This window comes from Loa loa (assembly GCF_000183805.2).
Source record: "Loa loa unplaced genomic scaffold supercont3.55, whole genome shotgun sequence".
Taxonomy (NCBI): domain Eukaryota; kingdom Metazoa; phylum Nematoda; class Chromadorea; order Rhabditida; family Onchocercidae; genus Loa; species Loa loa.
This window is the reverse complement of record NW_018108235.1, coordinates 41939-59753: the sequence shown is the minus strand read 5'-3', so window position 1 is coordinate 59753 and position 17815 is coordinate 41939. Positions and strand designations below refer to the sequence as shown.

Sequence of the window (17815 nt, the reverse complement as noted above, 5' to 3'; positions counted from 1 at the left end):
AATTAGGTTAAGTAGGAAAGTAATAGTAACAAGAGAGAGATAGAGAGAGAGAGAGAGAGGAAGAGAGAAAGAGAAAGCAAACGATGATGCTTTAAATGAGGAAATTGTTTATGATTTGAAGGATAGATAGGAATTGCTAATAATGTTCAGCGAGACACTTTAAAAAGCAGAAAGTAGAATGTGCTGATTATGGAAAACTCAAAAAAGTACTGTCGATGATAGCTTTCATTCTTTACTTATCAAGTTCCATCACACTTTTCCACAGTCTATCTTGTATCGAATTTTTGAACTGACTAATGCTTATCCTTCTTGTTTTGTTAGCATACTTTCGCTCTTTATCTTTTTTTTTCTTCATATTTTAGACTTCCCGATCTACATTTTTGCTATTATCAATCGTTTTATAAATGTGATCCTGAATTTGGCTCATTTATTAAACAGAATTTCGAAAATTATAAGAAATACCATTTGATGAAGTTCCATGCTTAAATGTATTTTCATCATAGAAAGTTGCATTTTGGAATTGTTGCTGATGCATTCCAATGATTCGTTCATATTCTTCAACTGTTTCCTCTACAAAAGCAATAAAATTGAAACGAACTATTTGGTGTTAATCATCGGGCGGAATAGTTCTTTCATTTATCAATTTGAAAACTTAATATGCAAGGCTAATTTCAAATGTTTAGCATTCCCTTCATAAAAATATTATGATTTCTATGCGCCAAAGACATAATTGTGATAAAAAACTAGAAAGTTATTCAAAGGATGCGATACGGAATGCTTAAAAAAAGAAAAATATTCTTGGAGAAGTTTGTCAATGCTTGTTGAAATTGTAGAAAAGTTTTACTGAAGGCGGCGGATGCTTTGGGTGATTTATAAAGAACTTGTTGTTGCAATAATTTCCGATTCTCTTCCACACGTTTAGCGTTTGCCGTTGTCCAATTTTCAATCTTTATTGGCTTCGACATTTTAAGTTTTGGTTCTAAATGGATATTACTACCAAAATTTGCTTGTGGATTGACTCATTTTGAGTATTTTCTAAAACCTCACAAAGATATTTCTAATATGTTGGACGGAGAAGTTTCAAAAAGGTATTTCAAAATCATAATACTGAGGCTGTGGATCATGAATTATCGTCAAATCGAATAAAAAAGATGAAAAAACTATTTTATATCTATAGTTTAAAGCTAACTATTTCAATGATTAAGGATCACTTCTTTCTGAATTTATTCAAAGTCAGCCATTATTTTAATCTTGTATTGCCTTTCTGGATTTTTTTTCTTGAAAATCTTTTTGGAAAATTTTACCAGTACAATTAGTTGTATTACTGTGTTTAATTAAATGTCGTCTGATGATCCATGTAGGATGGGTGCCATCTGCTAATAGTGGTAAGCTGTCTATTGTAGAGTTCCAGCGCAGGATTTTCTAAAATTTCGTTCAACTTCATTTTAATCTGCTCATGTAATTATCACTTTACAACATATCTTGTAATTAAGACCGAATTCAGGTATTATATTTAGTATTCAATTATACCGAGCTTGTTATTCTCATAAGAGGAATTATTTGACTTGACACTTGTCGAATACTTTCACTTTCTATTAGTGTCCGTACATTCCCCATTAAGTTATTTTTGTCAGTTAAGCAACCAACTATGAAAATATATCATTTACCAAAATATCTGAAACTTTCGTTTTCTTTCAGTTTTCAGTTATTATTGTCAATATTTATATTAAACTAACAGTGCACATTTTTTATCGAATATTTTATAATTATTCACTTTCACAGTTTTTATTACTTGCAAAATTGCAAAAATTTCAACCAGCACAGTACTCAAGTTGAAATATGAATTCTTAAACAGTGATGAGCACATGAAACGTTGCTTTTCTATTTCTGCCCGAAGTCTAACAAAATCAAAGGATATAGATTGATTGTCATTTATTGGGTTAATGCAACTGGCAAATATCAACAGCATATTTGGCCTAGAAACTGCTTAAACTTGTGATAGAATTGTGAGGAAAAAATTTTTGCAAAGGAGATGAAAGCTTTGAAGAACAACCAGGAAGACGTAGCACATATTTTCGAGTATTTGACAAACGCCGAAGGAGGGATTTATACGCTACGGAATATATAAACTTATTTCTCATTAGCAAAATATGCTGATTATCATTATTGTAACTTGAATTAAAAGCTTGTACTAACTTAAATATCACAGATTGTTTACTTGTATTAATTTCAAACTACGGTCCGAAACTAGAATTGTGATTGTTTAAAGTTGAACTTATGATAATTATTTAACAAATTTCATTTCCTTTTCATATTTTTCTTTCAATTAGTAACCCTATTATTCCGTTTATTCTCTTTTAACAGAAAGATAACCTGAATATCTGTTGTGGAGAATTTTTGAACTGACATAGTTGGTCGAAGCTTGATCGATTTTCGAATGATGGATTTTGTTTGAATTACTGTTGTCTCAGCCTTCACAGTTCTGCAAAACCTATCTATTCATAGAATTGCGATATTATTAGTTTTACAAATTGTTTAGTGTAAGCTGTCTCTCCGATTTTTCTCCAAATCTTGAAATAAACTCCCTGAACGACATTTTTAAACATAATTTTTTCTCGATGTAGCAATGTTATGAAGCATCGCTAATGTAGACCGCAATTACTTATCGGTAATTAATTGTGGTTCAAATAAATGATCAATAATTATTTGTGAGCAGATCAATAAGGATAAATGAAATAATTAATACAGGCCCATTCTAGTTAGCATTTTGATAATGCTCTAGAGAAGAGAAAAATTGCTTGTAATGGTGGCAAGAGAAACCGAAGGAAGAGTAGGGAAGGTAAGATTTGTGATTTTGTATGCTCCGGCAATTCAAAATTCCGTCAAAGCCATTCTTCATACTTTCCAACCAGCATTCCGTTCAATTACAACGCGACTCATTCGCCATTTCCTGATCTTTCGAGTTCAAACTGAGGACCTGAGTTGCAGTTCCATCTTTGTGAGATATGGCTGCATATGATCCACCGTTTCCACATTGGTCACATTTCGTCCATTATCAGCTACAAAAAAACCAATTAAAATTAAACATTGTTTCCATTCTAGCAGCAAGCCTGTCATGCTATCGATCAGCGGCCATTTCTCCTTTCCGGCTTTGATGACAGAAAGCATCAGTTTATCTCGTTGTAAGTTAGATGATATATCACTTCAGCAGCGAGCATAAAATAAAAGTTTGTTGTTTTAGTCGGCCCAGCATAATACTTTTCCCATAATCATTTACATTCGTCCTTTTCTGATAAAAATGATAATCGTAATTCTCGCATTTAGTTCCAACTATTTCAATTCATCCTAAAGTCGGTCGGCATTAAGAGGATTCTTCTTGCCCATTTTTTATCAGCAGGATTCCATTAGAGTAGGTTTCAGACAGGTTGATTACTTTCATGACATACGCTCTTGCTGATGATACTGGTAAGATACTCGAATCATTCGACGCTTTTATCATATTATTTGTGATACTGGTAGTGAAAACAGTGCTGTCATTACCAGGTAAATGTGATGATGGGAATCTCTTCGACGCCATAAGGTACCATGTACTATCGTTGTCTCCAGTGAAAGTTGGAGTTTTCACAGCTTTCCAACCCCTTATCTTTTTATCCACATTACTTTCGAAGTCTAATGCTTTGTAAATAAACAAGGATACATTTGGAATGAATCATAGCTACAATTTAATCTTCCAAAAATTTAAAATTTTCTCTAAAGGAAATACATTATCATAAATCTTTCAAACAAATGAATAAGTGAAAACAAATTCTCGATTCTCCTCAAGAAAAATGAAATATTTTTGAAAATGTTTTCCTCGCATAAAAAAGAAAAATGGATTTTTTACAGCGGTGAAATTATAATAAATATGAAGGGATCACACCATCAACTATAATAAGCTATTTCGATAGCTAAACTGGTATGTCTTTTGCGCGATGTATCAATAAAACCATTAAAATTTTATATTGCATGCATTTTGCTTTATTTCTATTTACATTCATTTCGAAGGATTATTTCAAACAGAATATTCTTCAAAATACCAAAACATGGTTGCTGATATGAATGATATGGTTGCTCATAGTTACTGATTGGCTTCATATATTTCATTCCTGATTTAATTGATAAACGACTATCATAAAACCGTTTTGGCTTCCTACAGTTGGCTGTTGCACGCATTTCAGAACAATTCACACCAAGCTCCTTAAATTAGCATATATCCGCTTTGCCTGTTACGTAAGAAAATATGTTGAAATGAGCAACAGATAGAGTGGATCCATTTCTATTGATGAAAAAATGAAAACACAAAAATGAACATTAAGCTCACGAAAAACTGTTCTGTTTCGGATTTTTCCACAGTTCCCATCCCGATTTACAGAATAGTTGACTGTTATTATACCGATCGATGTCCAGAAGTGAATTCGAAGGTCATTTAAACATTACAATTCAAAAAATCTCATTTGGTGAAACAGTATGTTTGCTGACATATAAACATAAATTATTAGAAATTCGAGTTTTTCGAAAGAACTTTTTTGGAAGATTAGTTCATTTTCATTGTCGTATGACTGAATCTATAAAAACGAATTCAGATATGCTATTTCAAAATTCAATACCCATTAATTAGCGGAATCCAATTTAAAATGGTCAAGTAATTCTACTTAATGTAAGCTGAATAATTCATACAAGCATTAAGCAAAAACAATCAGTTTATTTCCATTTCCATAGCTGTATTGGTGGATCTATAAAAACAACTGATTGCCAAGGAACAAAAGCGTGAAAATTGAAGCGCTTTGAAATAGTATCAATGAGTAGTCAAATTATTAGTGAAAGGAGTGATGTGACTTTTTTCCCGTTTTGGTTAGCTTCTTTATCAGATAATTAACAATGATCGGCCTACATATGCATGCATGGATCGTTGTGTGTTTGCTCAACATGTCCCAGCACAAGCACAAGCATAAGCATTGTAATGTCATTTCGCTCATTCAACCATCCATAACCTTCCCTTGTTTACAGTTGTCAAACAAGATCTTTAACACATGACCGAAAGTCATAAAACAAATTGTGCGTGATAAGGATCAAATAACTTTTTATAAAATGAAAATTCTTGGTAGGGCAACACATCTTCTAAACAAATTTTCACATTGTTTAAATAAATGGATAGGTTAAGGTTGCGATAGTATGAAAACTCAAAAATAAAGATATCTAAATCCACAGCAGTAGAGTTCGTTGATTTATTTAGTTAACTGAACTTGTCCTTCATTCTAGATAAAACTTCCGACACAACGACCTTTGATCATCGAAGTATGACAGTATCTTAACACGGTTAACCACTTCAGCATATACTCAGTAGTAATATTAATAAATAGCGGTCAGTCACGCTATTCTATTCGAACTGATCAAGCCAATGTGCTGTCACCGCCTCATTCCGGGGCCTCCTATCTCAGTTTTGTATTATCTTCCGACAATGCTCATTGTTTTCATCTTCATACTGTCCTACAAAATGAACAAAATGTTCAGTCATTCGTCACTTATTCATCTGTCTACCACAAGGCGAAAGTAACACCATCCTGTTCCAATTAAAATTTGGAAATTAAGAATGGGACTTTCGATTTTTAAAATTGCAGAGTTTATAAATTTCATACCGCGTTTTCGTCTGTGTTCGCAGAAGTGCACAACCATCCTTAACGCACTGATAGAATTAGGTCATGTGGAACTCACTTTTGCGTTTAACTGATTGTAACATTTACTTTAGCATCTATTTTTCGCAATTTTATTCTTAAATAAAGATAATGTCTGGATAGGACAGAAAAAATTCTGCATAGGGCTGAAAACAAGCCTTTTTCTTAATGAAAAAGATCGTTTGTTTGTATAACACAAAAAAAGATACTAAAAAGCAGAATTAATGCTTATACAGTTATGACGTAGTTGTTCGCTTCAAATTTTCCTCCTTGCAATGTACAAAATCTTCCATTTCCTGATTTCTCCAGTAGATTCCACGTCCACGTAAAGAATCACTTGACTGGCGCAGTTTATATGCTCCTAGAAAAAGATTTAGCAGACTCAGTTCAGCATGTTTAATTTGCTAATGACATAAAATTTTCATTTTTCTTCTGACTGATTACATTACCTGAAGATAAGCTCCAAAAACGAATTGAGAATTTAAATAGGACCCTTAATACTAAATTATTTTCTGCTGTAGGGTTGTAGACCGTTAAGCAATTTCAGCTATAATATTTTGTAAATTTTGAACATTTAGTGAATGTCCACTGACTGTAAAATTGGAAATAAGATGAGGAAGGCTCGCTGTAATATCTTTTCATTTATGCCTTGAATACCTTTGAACTGAACTGGAAGAAAACGGATTGCTGAATTCAATTGCAAAAAGATTTGAATTTGAAAAGAGTTTGTAAAGGAAATTTGAAAAGAGGAAATTACAATCGATACGGCTGAACGGTGTTATGGTAACCCATCATTGAACGAAAATACAACTGACACATGTGGCACATTTTTCGGAGATATATAATTCTGCAGGAACTTCTCCATAATTTGATATAAATAAATTTCACTGAATGGGGATTACAATAGATAATTATGCTGTGACCTTAAAATGACTTAATTGCTAGATTAGTGAAGACTTACCCAAACCAACGCCACCGAATATTACAATGATACCAGTGGTAGCGGTAAGACGTTGAAATACAACTGACCAACCCATGGAAATGACCTGCAAGCGTGATAAAAGCCTTAGATACAAATAACAACTGACAGCACTGACACTGACAAATTCGCCCGTTCACTTCTAATCAAAAGAGGCTGTTTCATTAATCGGTGATCAATCGGATTTATTGTTGATATTACTTTTTCGTAGAACTGAAAAATGTTTGAGGAAACTTATTCTTAACGGAGCAGGTTAGATTTCAGTGCTGCGACACCGCGGCATCCAGTTAACGAGTTTAAAGACAACAATGTCTACCTTAATAGCACCAAATATTTACTTTTTATTATGTACACCAGTTCCAATCAATGCTTCGTTTAATCCATAGTCGGACCGACTATATCTAATACCATAAAAATATCGAGACTTCAGATGTCTCACAATTCCACTTCGAATGACCGATGAGTTTTGAGAACATGTGAACTATATAAGTACGTAGTCTTCTTATCACTTGAAAACCAGTCATCAATTTGGATCATTTGCAGTGCATATGGCATTCGGATCATACTCGCTGTCACCAAATCATACTTGTGCCGCCATATCATTTATAGGTCTAGCTATATCATTCTACACATTGTACGTGGAATACAATTTAGATAGTGACATCAATTACCAACCAATGTGTGATATCGCTTATTATGTTAGTTGCTCGAAAGCTTTTCGTTCACCATTTGCCAAAGGTTTCGGAGTTGCATCATCTATCCTTGAAACTGATCATATATTGATGCAGGTACGTCAAATAAACATACAACTATTTGATACGATAAAATGTGTCATTGTTAAGAGATTATGTAAGAAATATGAAAATACAACACCAAATTTAGCCCACTGATCCAGTTTGATCAAATGGAGGGGAATAGATTTCGACTTTGAATACTAATAAAGATGTGCGTGAGAATACACAGTGATGTACATAATACGTTTACTTTGCAGCTTATGATGAAATCCAAATCATAAAATTAGAGTTTCAACTATGATACACTTCCCTTATCTGAAAACCATTTGTATACATGATCAACTGGAATTATTTCAGAAAAATCCCATATACGGTTGTCTTTCTTATATCTTCATGTTCATACTACAATTCATCCAGAGTTCTGCAGCGAGGAAGTTATCACAGATTTTGTCGGTATTCATGAACTTCCTGTCAATATACCTTCTTTTTGTTCTCGTTCACCTGCATACCATTTGCGTAGTTTGTGTATGCATTTATGTTACCAATGCATTGTTGCTTTATTTTTCATTCCGAAAACATTCCAAAAAATATTCCGAAAACATTTTGGATCATAGTTCGATTTATGATAGTAAAAGATCGTAACTTTCTTATGTTTGTTTTCAGTTTCCTTCTCGACGTTTCTTCCGTCCTCGCCTTGCCAAGGTTGAAATTTTAAACACGGTGCTGTAAACCAAACCTCAGGACATTAAGTTTATGTAAATATTGATGGATTACTAGAAAGATTTCCAAGATTCTGTTCCTTTCAGAAATCCTACGAATTAAAATACATGATTTCTATTACTTAAATAGCTATATGTAAATCTGTCAGTTTTAGCGCATTGTTTATTCAAAGCATGTTGACTGCCGTTATATTTAATTAATACTTGATTATTTTTGAGATGTGATATTTAATTAATGCTTGATTATTTCGTCGTACAAATAGGTAGCAATTTTACTTGTCTATGCTTTACAAAATATGTGAGTCCTAAATATGCCTTGATTTCGTCACATTATTCCATTTGGAATTTGGAAAGAAAATAAAGCTATAACATGATACTGACTTGCATGCAGGACATATTGGATTAAAGTGACACTGAACCGAAAGACACACGGAGCATACCCATCCAATACTTACTGGAGCACCATGGCAATGGCAGCTAGCTCGATAATCCACTGAAGTCGATGATGAAGGTGATGGAAATGCTGAACGTAGCGATGCCTTTCCAAGCGTAAAACACTATAACATTTCATGCAATATCTGATATTTATAAATAAGGTTATAGAGCGCTTTATGTGGATTTGTTTTTTGCCAATGCCATATTAATATATCTGTATTATCTTCACTGTTCTGACCAATAAATATAGTTCTGACCAATAAAGTAAGTGACCTAATCCCACCTAATCTCTTCCGAAGAATGTCCCCTGTGAAAAAAAAAGAAAAATGAATAAGACAAACGCAAGATGCTAACCATAGTATATTTCAGCAACTGCTTTGGTTTTTTAACGCTGAAATAAGTACCGCCAGTAATATCGCTCGCCTGCTGCAAAATTGTCGATGCTTCACCTAAAATTATAGCAACTTTTTCCCTGGATCAATCAAAAAATTACTGGAACCATTTTAAGATTTTAGAAAAAAATCTATCATTCTCAATTCATGGGAAAATAAATGAGCAATTATTGATTTGCTGCTTTTGCAAAAGAATAGAAAATTTACTTCTGTGCAAAAGCATTTTTAATATTCAGTTTAGAAAATAATTATAAGGATAAAAGGTAAATGCGCAACTAAGATTTTCGAAAATAAATAACGACAATAATCCAAGAAGTAGAATACAGAACATGTTTTCCAAAGTTTGTATATTAAGTATTCCTCCAACACTCCCACACTACAGGTTTTGCAGCCCAAAAAATGAAATAACGGCTGGACTGTGCCAACGCTGTATATTTACTCCGTGTCCACGCATTATATAAATTAATAGATTAAAACCGAAAAACTAACCAATATTGGCCACATCAATGAGAATATTATGCTTATGAGCAGCGAAGAAGATATTCATTAAAATACTATGCTCTCCACGGAGATCACTACCTATGTTGATAATAAGGATGCGCCCATCTCCGTTATCAACTTCATTCTTGTAACGAAAGATATCTGAAGAAATATTATTTAAAATAGCGCGATCATCCTTGATATCTGAAATAAACACCTGCACTTGCTTCACTCCAAGCAAATAACAAATAAATTACAATGGCTTTGTTATTTTTACTAAAAATGCAAGCTCCATTAACTATACTGACGAAACATCAGTACTTGAAGCAAGGCCTGAATTTAATACTTGATAATATTAAAATCCATTGCGTTAAGTTAGGCAGGATGGCGGTGTGTCATTAAGGGGGTATATTGAAACAGGTTGTATATTGAAACGGCTCTTAACAAAATCATTTTTTCAAAAATCAGAGAAATGGAACACCAAAACTCCCTAAAACTGGCAAATCAACCTGCAGATAGAAGGCATCAGGAAAAACAGTTACTGTATTAGACAGTGAAGCCAATGAAATAAATCATCTGAATTTATGAAGTAAAAAGTAGATTTTTAGGAATGAAAATCTTATTAGCTCCCAGCAAACAAGTTAAACATATACGACAAATGGCAATGGCAACGGCAGGTGCGAAAACGGCTGATTCCGTTGTATTTGTTGAAGAAGCCGACTTTTTAAGAGCATTTCGTACTGCTGTTTTTACTGCTGAACTCATATCTATCTAAATAAAATGCGCAATATTTTTAATTGAATTTTGAGTGTTCATTCAAGAAAGCTTCAAATATCAGTATTGTTAGCAAGCTCTTTTTCTATTCTTACATTATAATATATGGTCATCATCAAGGCTATTATGAACAGTTTACTTTTTTTTTAAACCACCAGTTATCATTTCAATGATCAAGGAGTATTATCATGAAACCTTCCGTAGCAAAGTTATATGATGACTTAGAGTACTGCTGTAGTGATACAATTTTTAAAACATTCAACAATAACTGGTACCATGAATAAAAAGGAACCACTATTCCACTATTCGGTTCAACCAGATAATTTCTATTTAGTTAGTAATTTAAACTTAAATGAAATCCTTTGGAAACTAACATCTATTGATGTATTTGTAGCGTAGATGGTTGGTTCCGAAAGTGTTCCATCAGCACCAATGACGATTATACGATTCGCCGCAGAAAGTGACATATGAGCTGTGGTATACGAAGTAATAGAATGGATCAACGTACAAATTACATTCTCATTGTTTCCCTTCTCAGCCAGTTCACCCCAGTGACGAGCATCACAGTCAAGCACAATGGATAGACAACTCATCCTTGAGCTAGTTAAGCACTCTGAAAAGTTGCAAACTTCCAATTTACGACCCATTAATCACGAGAAAGTGACCCTAACACCATAGTGCTAGAAAATAAACACGAAATGAAAACCTTTCCGTATTTCATTTAAAGTATTGACAACTATTTCCTCCTGTTCAGTTCTAATTTCCTGTTTGATAACTAAAACATTCAGAATCCAATTTTCTAGTACAGTGAGTTCGGTTATCTATATTGGTCACCTACCACCATTGGTCCGGATAAAATGACCCTTTAATTCTGGCCAAGTCAAATACAAGAACGTCTCCCCACTTAAATAATAATCGCAGTTAAATTGCTACTAATTTGCGTTCTCGACAATAGAAGTATAGAGCAAAAAATTTTCTTCCAATTAAATGAGCTTCTCTCCAGTAAAGATCTATTGGAAATTACGGAATTTTGCATAATGTAATATGTTAAGCATTCTGTCATATGTTAAACATTCTGGTCGGATTAGCATCACGAACACCTTGCAGTACATGAATCGACAAGTAATCTCACTGAATCAGAATCAGTCCGCAATATCTGTACAGTGCACAACACAACATTGGCTTCCTTTCATTAAAATTTATTTTTGAGGAAAAGCCGAAAACAATAGCCAAAAAGCGAAAGTATAATGACCAAAACACTTTTAGAATAAAAACAATTACTATAAGTCAGAAAATAATATGATGCAACAACGACACAATCAGAGAAATTTTATTTTACCAAAACGACCATCAAAATAAAGGAAATAGTACGTGCGTCAAATCTTCAAACCTGGAAGAAAGCTCCGAACATATTAAATTACTGCATTATACGTTCACAAATAGGTGTGTGATTGTGTTACGTTCTGTACATATGTATGTGTGTGTCTGTGTGTGTATGTGTGTGCTGATCAAGTATCCAGAGAAGAAAAATCTTTCTTTAATTTCAAAGATTTCAGGAATGACAACTTATCATTTTGTTCTTCTTCACTCGGGCTATCCTCTTCTGATATTCGGACGGTTGATGCATCTAGTATGCAACCTGGGTGAAATATCTGGAAGATAATACAAATAAGTGAGTGTGTGCTCCGAAATTTTTTTTTTTCATTTACTGTTGGCAAATTAGATGAAAGAAAAATTGACTTCCAGAAAATTTTAGAAATTAACTTCACATTACAACAAGTAGAACTTACTCTGCCATCCTGGCCAAGCATACAGTCCCGAAGTTTCCATACATCATCATCTTCATCCCAATATTCTTCGAATTTCTCTTTACATACACCACATTCCTGAAAGCCCAAATTAGATCGAATTCCATTTTAAAGTTTGAAATGCTATTTAAAAACCTGAATAAATAACTACTGTAATCTCAAAACCAACCAAAATCATTACCTTCGATGGGACTGTGTCAGACGGTACGTTATATGTTCCTCTGTTTGTATCCTTTGTTGCATCATTAGACCCACCACCTGTGAAAAAAATGTTGAAAAGCTTTGGATCAAAATTTTCTGACACAAAATATATTTTTTGTTCTAAAAATTCCAATGGAAAAGCAGTACAAAGACATGCTATTGTAAGAAAAGCGATTTATTTACCAGCAAGACGAGCTGCTGATGTCGATGCTGTTAATTCTTCTTGTTCACTAAATTCATACCATTCCTAGAACAAACAATACAAAACACCTTTAATTTTATTTCTGTGAATCCCCACCTGCTGTTGTGGGCAAAAAGAACTCCAGAAACGCGCATGAAGTTCAATATATCAGATGTCACCACTCTTCGTCAAACAAGAATTAACAAAAAAACTTACATCAATTGGTAAGTACCAATCACGGCAACGCGAACTTTCATTTGATTTTAGATTTTCACGAAAATGCCAGTCAAGATGTTGTTGGTACCTTTCACCTTTCAGCTCACTAAAGCGCAAACCGCAGTTGGGACAAAGACGTCTTTTCTGATGAAGGCTTTCCACAACAGACGTATACCGTCTGAAAGAAAATACTCAACGACAATTCATTATGACTTAGTTCATTTTTATTCAAAAATTGATTCTTAACATTCATATTTAACGAATATCGACAGAAATTTGGTAAACTAACATTCTAAGAGCACGCATCGAGAAAGATTTAAGGTCAGTTGGTGGTTTTGGCAATCTTTCGGTTACCTCACCACGATGTTCAGAAGGAATAGGTGGTGTTACAGATCGATTGGGTGAGTCCTCTCCTGCTCCATCTCTTCTATTATTCGCATTCAAAGCAGAAAGTATTCCCGTACGCTGCAGTTTAGCAAGCAAACCCTTAACATCGACTGTTCCCTGCGGTTCACTTCCAGTGGGGACTAAAAAGAACAAAAATGAAAATAACCAGACGAAGTGAAAGAGTTCCTCTATTTGCCCCAAAAATTAGCGAACCAGAGCATCAGTCAATTACGCCAATTTTTTCTTTCTCAAATTAAAAAAATTACAGAAAACGAAAGTTGTGAAAACCTGTAGTTTTATTCGACGTATCAATTCCTGTACGAGGCATATATCGCAGTAGCTCATAACATGGATCAGGCTCAATCTTAACTTCTGGAGGAGGTCCACCCAATCTTCAATAATAGACGTTTCCGATGAATCGACAGCAAACAAAAAATTTTATCTAGAAATACAACTTAAAGAGTAACTACATTACATACCGTATTTCATGGCGTATTCCATTAATCGTAGCAAAGATTGGTGGACCACCAAATGCACCTTTGAATGGATATGTTCCCATATACAGTTCACGCGATGGTGCTCCAAACCTATAATATACGTAAAAGTCAGAAAACTTTCTTTTTTTGGAAACATTCCGCAAATTCAACCATTACGTAAATTATAGATGCTTAAAACAGTATGCATAAGACTTCATACAAATAAATGGAAAGATGGCATCAATTCAATAGGAAAGATGTGGGATAAGAATTAAGATAATCCTCACTGCAAAAAGCATAGTTTTAATCTAATTATATATAGTAAAACCCCTGGAAAATTTACCTTAAAACGTGCTCCTCGCCATCAATTATCACCCTTTTTTCTTCACCAAATGCCAGTTGGTAAGCGGCACCATCTATGATTACATTGCGTGGCACACCCGTAAAATAGATCCTAAATTATAATTGAAATTACTGAAACACCCAGTTTGTATCGCTAATTAAGCTATTTCAACTAAAGATTAATTTTAAAAAAATTTGTGAAAACACAAAACCTATGCGGCAGACCATTCCTTTCGATAACTGGGACATCATTAATGTATGACACTTCGTAGGCCCGACCATCCACAAATATTCTGTTATTTGCTGGAATACCTTCCAACTTCGGAGTTTCGTTATTGATGATTGGTGGTACATGGTTTGAGTCGGTTCGTGTTAAATCTTGCGTATTTGTGGAAGAGGGTACTACAGGAGGACCTGCTAAAATCGAAGTCATATTGGGAAGTGGCATTGGTAAAGGTACTGTTGGCATTATAGGCGGTAAAAATGGTAGCGGACCCGAGGTAGATGGGATCGCAGGCAAAATTACTGGTCCAGAAACTGGCACTATAACTGGAGTGGGTGGTGCCGTTATCATGTTTGCACTAGAAGCTGCTTGTGCGCGTCGTGCAGTTGTAATGAAAGCATGAGAACCGAGGTCGTTTGTTGGACGTATTATGGAGGAAGATGTAGAAGGTGAATTCGTACGACGATCTCTGTCTAGAGGTGGTGTACGTATTCGAGGTTTCTTCTCCACAGTTTCCAGATCTGATACACATGGCGAAGATTTACGTTTTATGTCGTTCGGTGAACGTCCGCCCAGTTCTTGTTCTTTTCTGCAAAATTGTGTAAGTACAACCATTGTTTGAGAAACAGTAGAGCAGATAAGCCAAATTTTATAAGATCCAAATCCAACGTCAAACATAATGATTAAAACCTGCACCATCTAAACCTACCGCTTTAAAACTGAACGGTGAAAATGTCACTGTAAACAGTGGTAACACCAGAAAGTGATTTTCGTAGACAACCGTGGTGAGAACAAAGTAAAAATAAATAAGCCCGAAAAACACAACAGCATCCGAGTAGTAATGCTCTCAAAAAGTCTCAAATATTTCCTGAATAAGGCAAAACAAGCGCGGACAGTATTTTACACTGATGTATGCTGGATCCGATAACTTCCATTTCCTTATTGAAAATTTGATCAATTCCACATACATTAGGCGAATTGACAAGATGCAATTGCTAACAGTCGATTTTCAACCTTTCAGGCCAACCTTACTATCAACAATCAATAACACAGCTGAAAGTATCTGCAGTATTTGCAGATTGGTAAACTGTTAAACTTCCAAGTGGCTGAACAATTTTACCTTTTATGAAAAAGGGAATTACCTGTGCCCAAAACTCCGAGGACCGGTACTATCCAACAAGTTCCCAGTCTGCTGTGCATTTAATCTTTCATCTACATCACTGCTGTCGCTATAATAGTACAAAAAACAACACTACAAGATCTATTATTAGTTATCAACAAACCGATGAGTAAAAAAGTGGAAAGGTTCTGAAGAAGTCAACGCATAAATTAATAAATGGCTTAATAAATTATGTAGAAATTCTGATATTTGATAATCTTATGCTTTTAAGAATAAAAACTGTAGCTGTATGTCTCACATGATCGCATTATTACCGACCAAACATACTTCAGTGCATGCATTTCCTGATCCAATTCTAATGTTTGATCAAGCTCGAACACAAACAATGCCATTTTGAGATATGTACTGATGAGATAAAAATTTCTCATCAGAAATTCTTATCAACCTTAACGATTTACACGGATTTCAAAGTAAAGAAAATTTACATTGGTTCCTGCTTTACGATGACATTTGCCGGCTTCGCTGCAATCAACGATACTGGTCTGCCAGCTGCCGCTCCATCCGAATGTTTCATCAATCTCGGATCCAAACCTATCTTTTTCTTCTCACAGTTCATTTGCTGAAATAAAATCATTAGGAACACAACAAAATCAAAAAAAACTACCTTTGCCTTCTTGCTGTACTCCTCGATCTTCTTGCTGCCGGATATTCATTGAACGCGTGCATCACTTACATGCACAACTCATTTCCAACGATGACACACCTACCATATTTCTTTAAAAATGCATTTCCGGAACAACTAACTTTCCTGGAAGGCCTTTCCTAGGAAAGACAGTTATCCAGAAAGGCTGGATAACATAAGTGCAGAGGTGAAGAACAAATGCGGAAAAACACCATCAAATCCGCTATTAAATTAAATCAGTGATTTTGTACGACAAATTAGCACTGTCAAACCAACAGCTAAAAGATGTGCCAGTTTTTCAAACGAGAAGAAACAACTTCTTCGCAAAAAGATGACGACTGATGCTAGCTGCAAACGACACATGGCAATTTCTCTGGAAAGCTCTTTGGGGATAGTGGGAAAAAAGCATTAACTGAGATGTATGAGACACCCGTTACAATATTTATTTTTAAGTAATGAAACTGATTTCCACAGAAGTTTGGAAATGATATAACTGTAATATGGACAATATACAAAATCATTTCGTTGCAATAGTAAACATTGTATTATTATTAAATCATGTACCAATTTGTTGCCAATAGTAGCACTGGTAGCAGTAGTAGTAGTAGTAGTAGCAGTGGTAGTAGCAGTAGCAGTAGCAGACGTAGCTGTAACAGAATTTTTCTGCAAAAAATGAGGATTGACATGAACTTTCGCTGCTCGAGGTTGGTGTGGTGTTATTACAACAGGTTCTGGCCTATGTCCAGATACCGGAGTGTTAACTGGTTGAGGAGTAACAATCGGCCAAGCTGGATCAATTGCGTTTACAGCCAAATCTATTTTGTATAAAGTTGAACGCTGAAATATTCCCGTCCACGTTTGCCTGAGTTTATGCAGTGCCAAACGTGTTCTTTCATCACCCTGTAAACAAAATACGCTCACTCTATCACCCTTCCTTTTTTCTTACAGAGAATGGTCCACTTTAGAAGCAATTTTAACACATGACGCACATGAACACTGAAGACAACAAAAACGAACCGTTTCAAAAACATGCAGAAAAGCTTTATAAACAATCTTTTCAATATGTTCTTTGTAATTACCAGCGCCAGTTACATTTTTCAATATCGAATCCATAACATACATTACAGCTAATTTTTGAGGTGGTATAACCTGAAATCAAACGACTAGTGCTAATTACATTAAGAAAGGTCAATTTCCTGTGACTTATCGCAGTTAGAGTGTTGTACGTTACTTGTCCTGATTTCTGTATTAGAGTGAAATGCTTGACTTAAGCCAAATTATACGCCAATTACAACGCTAATCGTTCCTTGAGCTCTAATAGGCTTAATCTAATAGACTTACGCTCATTAATCGAATGGTAATAACATCAATCATTGTAGGAAAGAATTACGCCAATATATTCACACACAAACTACAATCCATTTATGAATTGTAGTTTGTGCATGAATCAGAATTGCAGCACATCTGCAGTTTGAAATCAAACTGAGTTACTCACTTTCATAATCTGTTGAGCAATAACTGCAACAATTTCCTTGGAAAATGAATTGTAATCATCGGCAAGAATAGTCATCAAATTAATCTGCATTTTGTTGTTGTCTTTTAAATCATCCAGTGCTTGCCTGCAAAAAGTAAACTGAAAAGCTTTTCCAAAACAAACAAATCTAATTATTTACAAACCAATAAATCGACAAAAACATAACAATTGTCTTGATCTATCTATCGCTTTGGCAATGAGGAAAGGTTCAAAATATTTTTAAACAGCTATATTGAAAAATACGATGAATGCGAAAAGTAATTGCTCTTCCAAACAATATTATCAAAATCTGTTAAAATGCTACTTGCTCTAAAACAATTTTGAAAAGATAAACAAACCTGTATTCCAGAGCAGCCTCTTCAGCATTTTTGGCCATGATCGCAAAAATGCTGTTCCTTATGATCACAATCTGAAACACTTT

The 17815-nt window shown here is 34.5% G+C and overlaps 5 protein-coding genes across 6 annotated transcripts in view; 1 reads left to right on the top strand and 4 right to left on the bottom strand.

Moving 5' to 3' along the window:
* The window catches only part of LOAG_17263 (hypothetical protein), a gene marked incomplete at both ends in the record, with an annotated part of 8330 nt that extends 4753 nt beyond the window's left edge, over window positions 1-3577 (bottom strand). Inside the window, 6 exons of the mRNA XM_020449923.1 lie at window positions 463-570; window positions 845-979; window positions 1305-1422; window positions 2374-2482; window positions 2978-3118; window positions 3447-3577. Coding sequence (XP_020306473.1) covers window positions 463-570; window positions 845-979; window positions 1305-1422; window positions 2374-2482; window positions 2978-3118; window positions 3447-3577 — 742 coding nt within the window. The remainder of the gene's footprint in view (window positions 1-462; window positions 571-844; window positions 980-1304; window positions 1423-2373; window positions 2483-2977; window positions 3119-3446) is intronic.
* A 1978-nt stretch (window positions 3578-5555) lies between these two features.
* Window positions 5556-6828, bottom strand: LOAG_06370 (hypothetical protein). The gene is made up of 2 exons (XM_003141906.2): window positions 6673-6828; window positions 5556-6072 (listed from the first exon to the last, which is right to left on the bottom strand). Exons 1-2 carry the CDS (start codon window positions 6746-6748, stop codon window positions 5948-5950), a joined length of 201 nt encoding a protein of 66 aa, XP_003141954.1. The 5' UTR covers window positions 6749-6828; the 3' UTR covers window positions 5556-5947.
* A 338-nt stretch (window positions 6829-7166) lies between these two features.
* Window positions 7167-7580, top strand: LOAG_06369 (vitamin K epoxide reductase complex; the record flags this gene model as incomplete). The annotated part of the gene is made up of 1 exon (XM_003141905.2): window positions 7167-7580. The coding sequence occupies exon 1, from the start codon at window positions 7239-7241 to the stop codon at window positions 7578-7580; it is 342 nt and encodes a 113-aa protein (XP_003141953.1). The 5' UTR covers window positions 7167-7238.
* Window positions 7581-7733: 153 nt separating this feature from the next.
* LOAG_06368 (basic transcription factor 2) lies at window positions 7734-10843 on the bottom strand. Its single transcript, XM_020447131.1, has 6 exons — window positions 10599-10843; window positions 10104-10221; window positions 9460-9612; window positions 8933-9027; window positions 8525-8700; window positions 7734-8147 (listed from the first exon to the last, which is right to left on the bottom strand). The coding sequence occupies exons 1-6, from the start codon at window positions 10815-10817 to the stop codon at window positions 8084-8086; spliced, it is 825 nt and encodes a 274-aa protein (XP_020302606.1). The 5' UTR covers window positions 10818-10843; the 3' UTR covers window positions 7734-8083.
* A 546-nt stretch (window positions 10844-11389) lies between these two features.
* LOAG_06367 lies at window positions 11390-17810 on the bottom strand (the record flags this gene model as incomplete). Of its 2 annotated transcripts, XM_003141903.2 has the most annotated exons (16): window positions 17733-17810; window positions 17356-17479; window positions 16878-17009; window positions 16425-16760; window positions 15664-15797; window positions 15201-15287; window positions 14048-14647; window positions 13837-13947; window positions 13497-13604; window positions 13306-13409; window positions 12920-13157; window positions 12631-12808; window positions 12417-12480; window positions 12214-12290; window positions 12015-12110; window positions 11733-11876 (listed from the first exon to the last, which is right to left on the bottom strand). In XM_003141903.2, exons 1-16 carry the CDS (start codon window positions 17768-17770, stop codon window positions 11733-11735), a joined length of 2571 nt encoding a protein of 856 aa, XP_003141951.1. In that variant the 5' UTR covers window positions 17771-17810. The 2 variants fall into 2 exon arrangements, with proteins under 2 accessions (XP_020306472.1, XP_003141951.1); XM_020447130.1 differs by lacking the exons at window positions 16425-16760; window positions 16878-17009; window positions 17356-17479; window positions 17733-17810 and having other exon boundaries at window positions 11390-11876; window positions 15664-15995.
* Window positions 17811-17815: the final 5 nt, after the last annotated feature.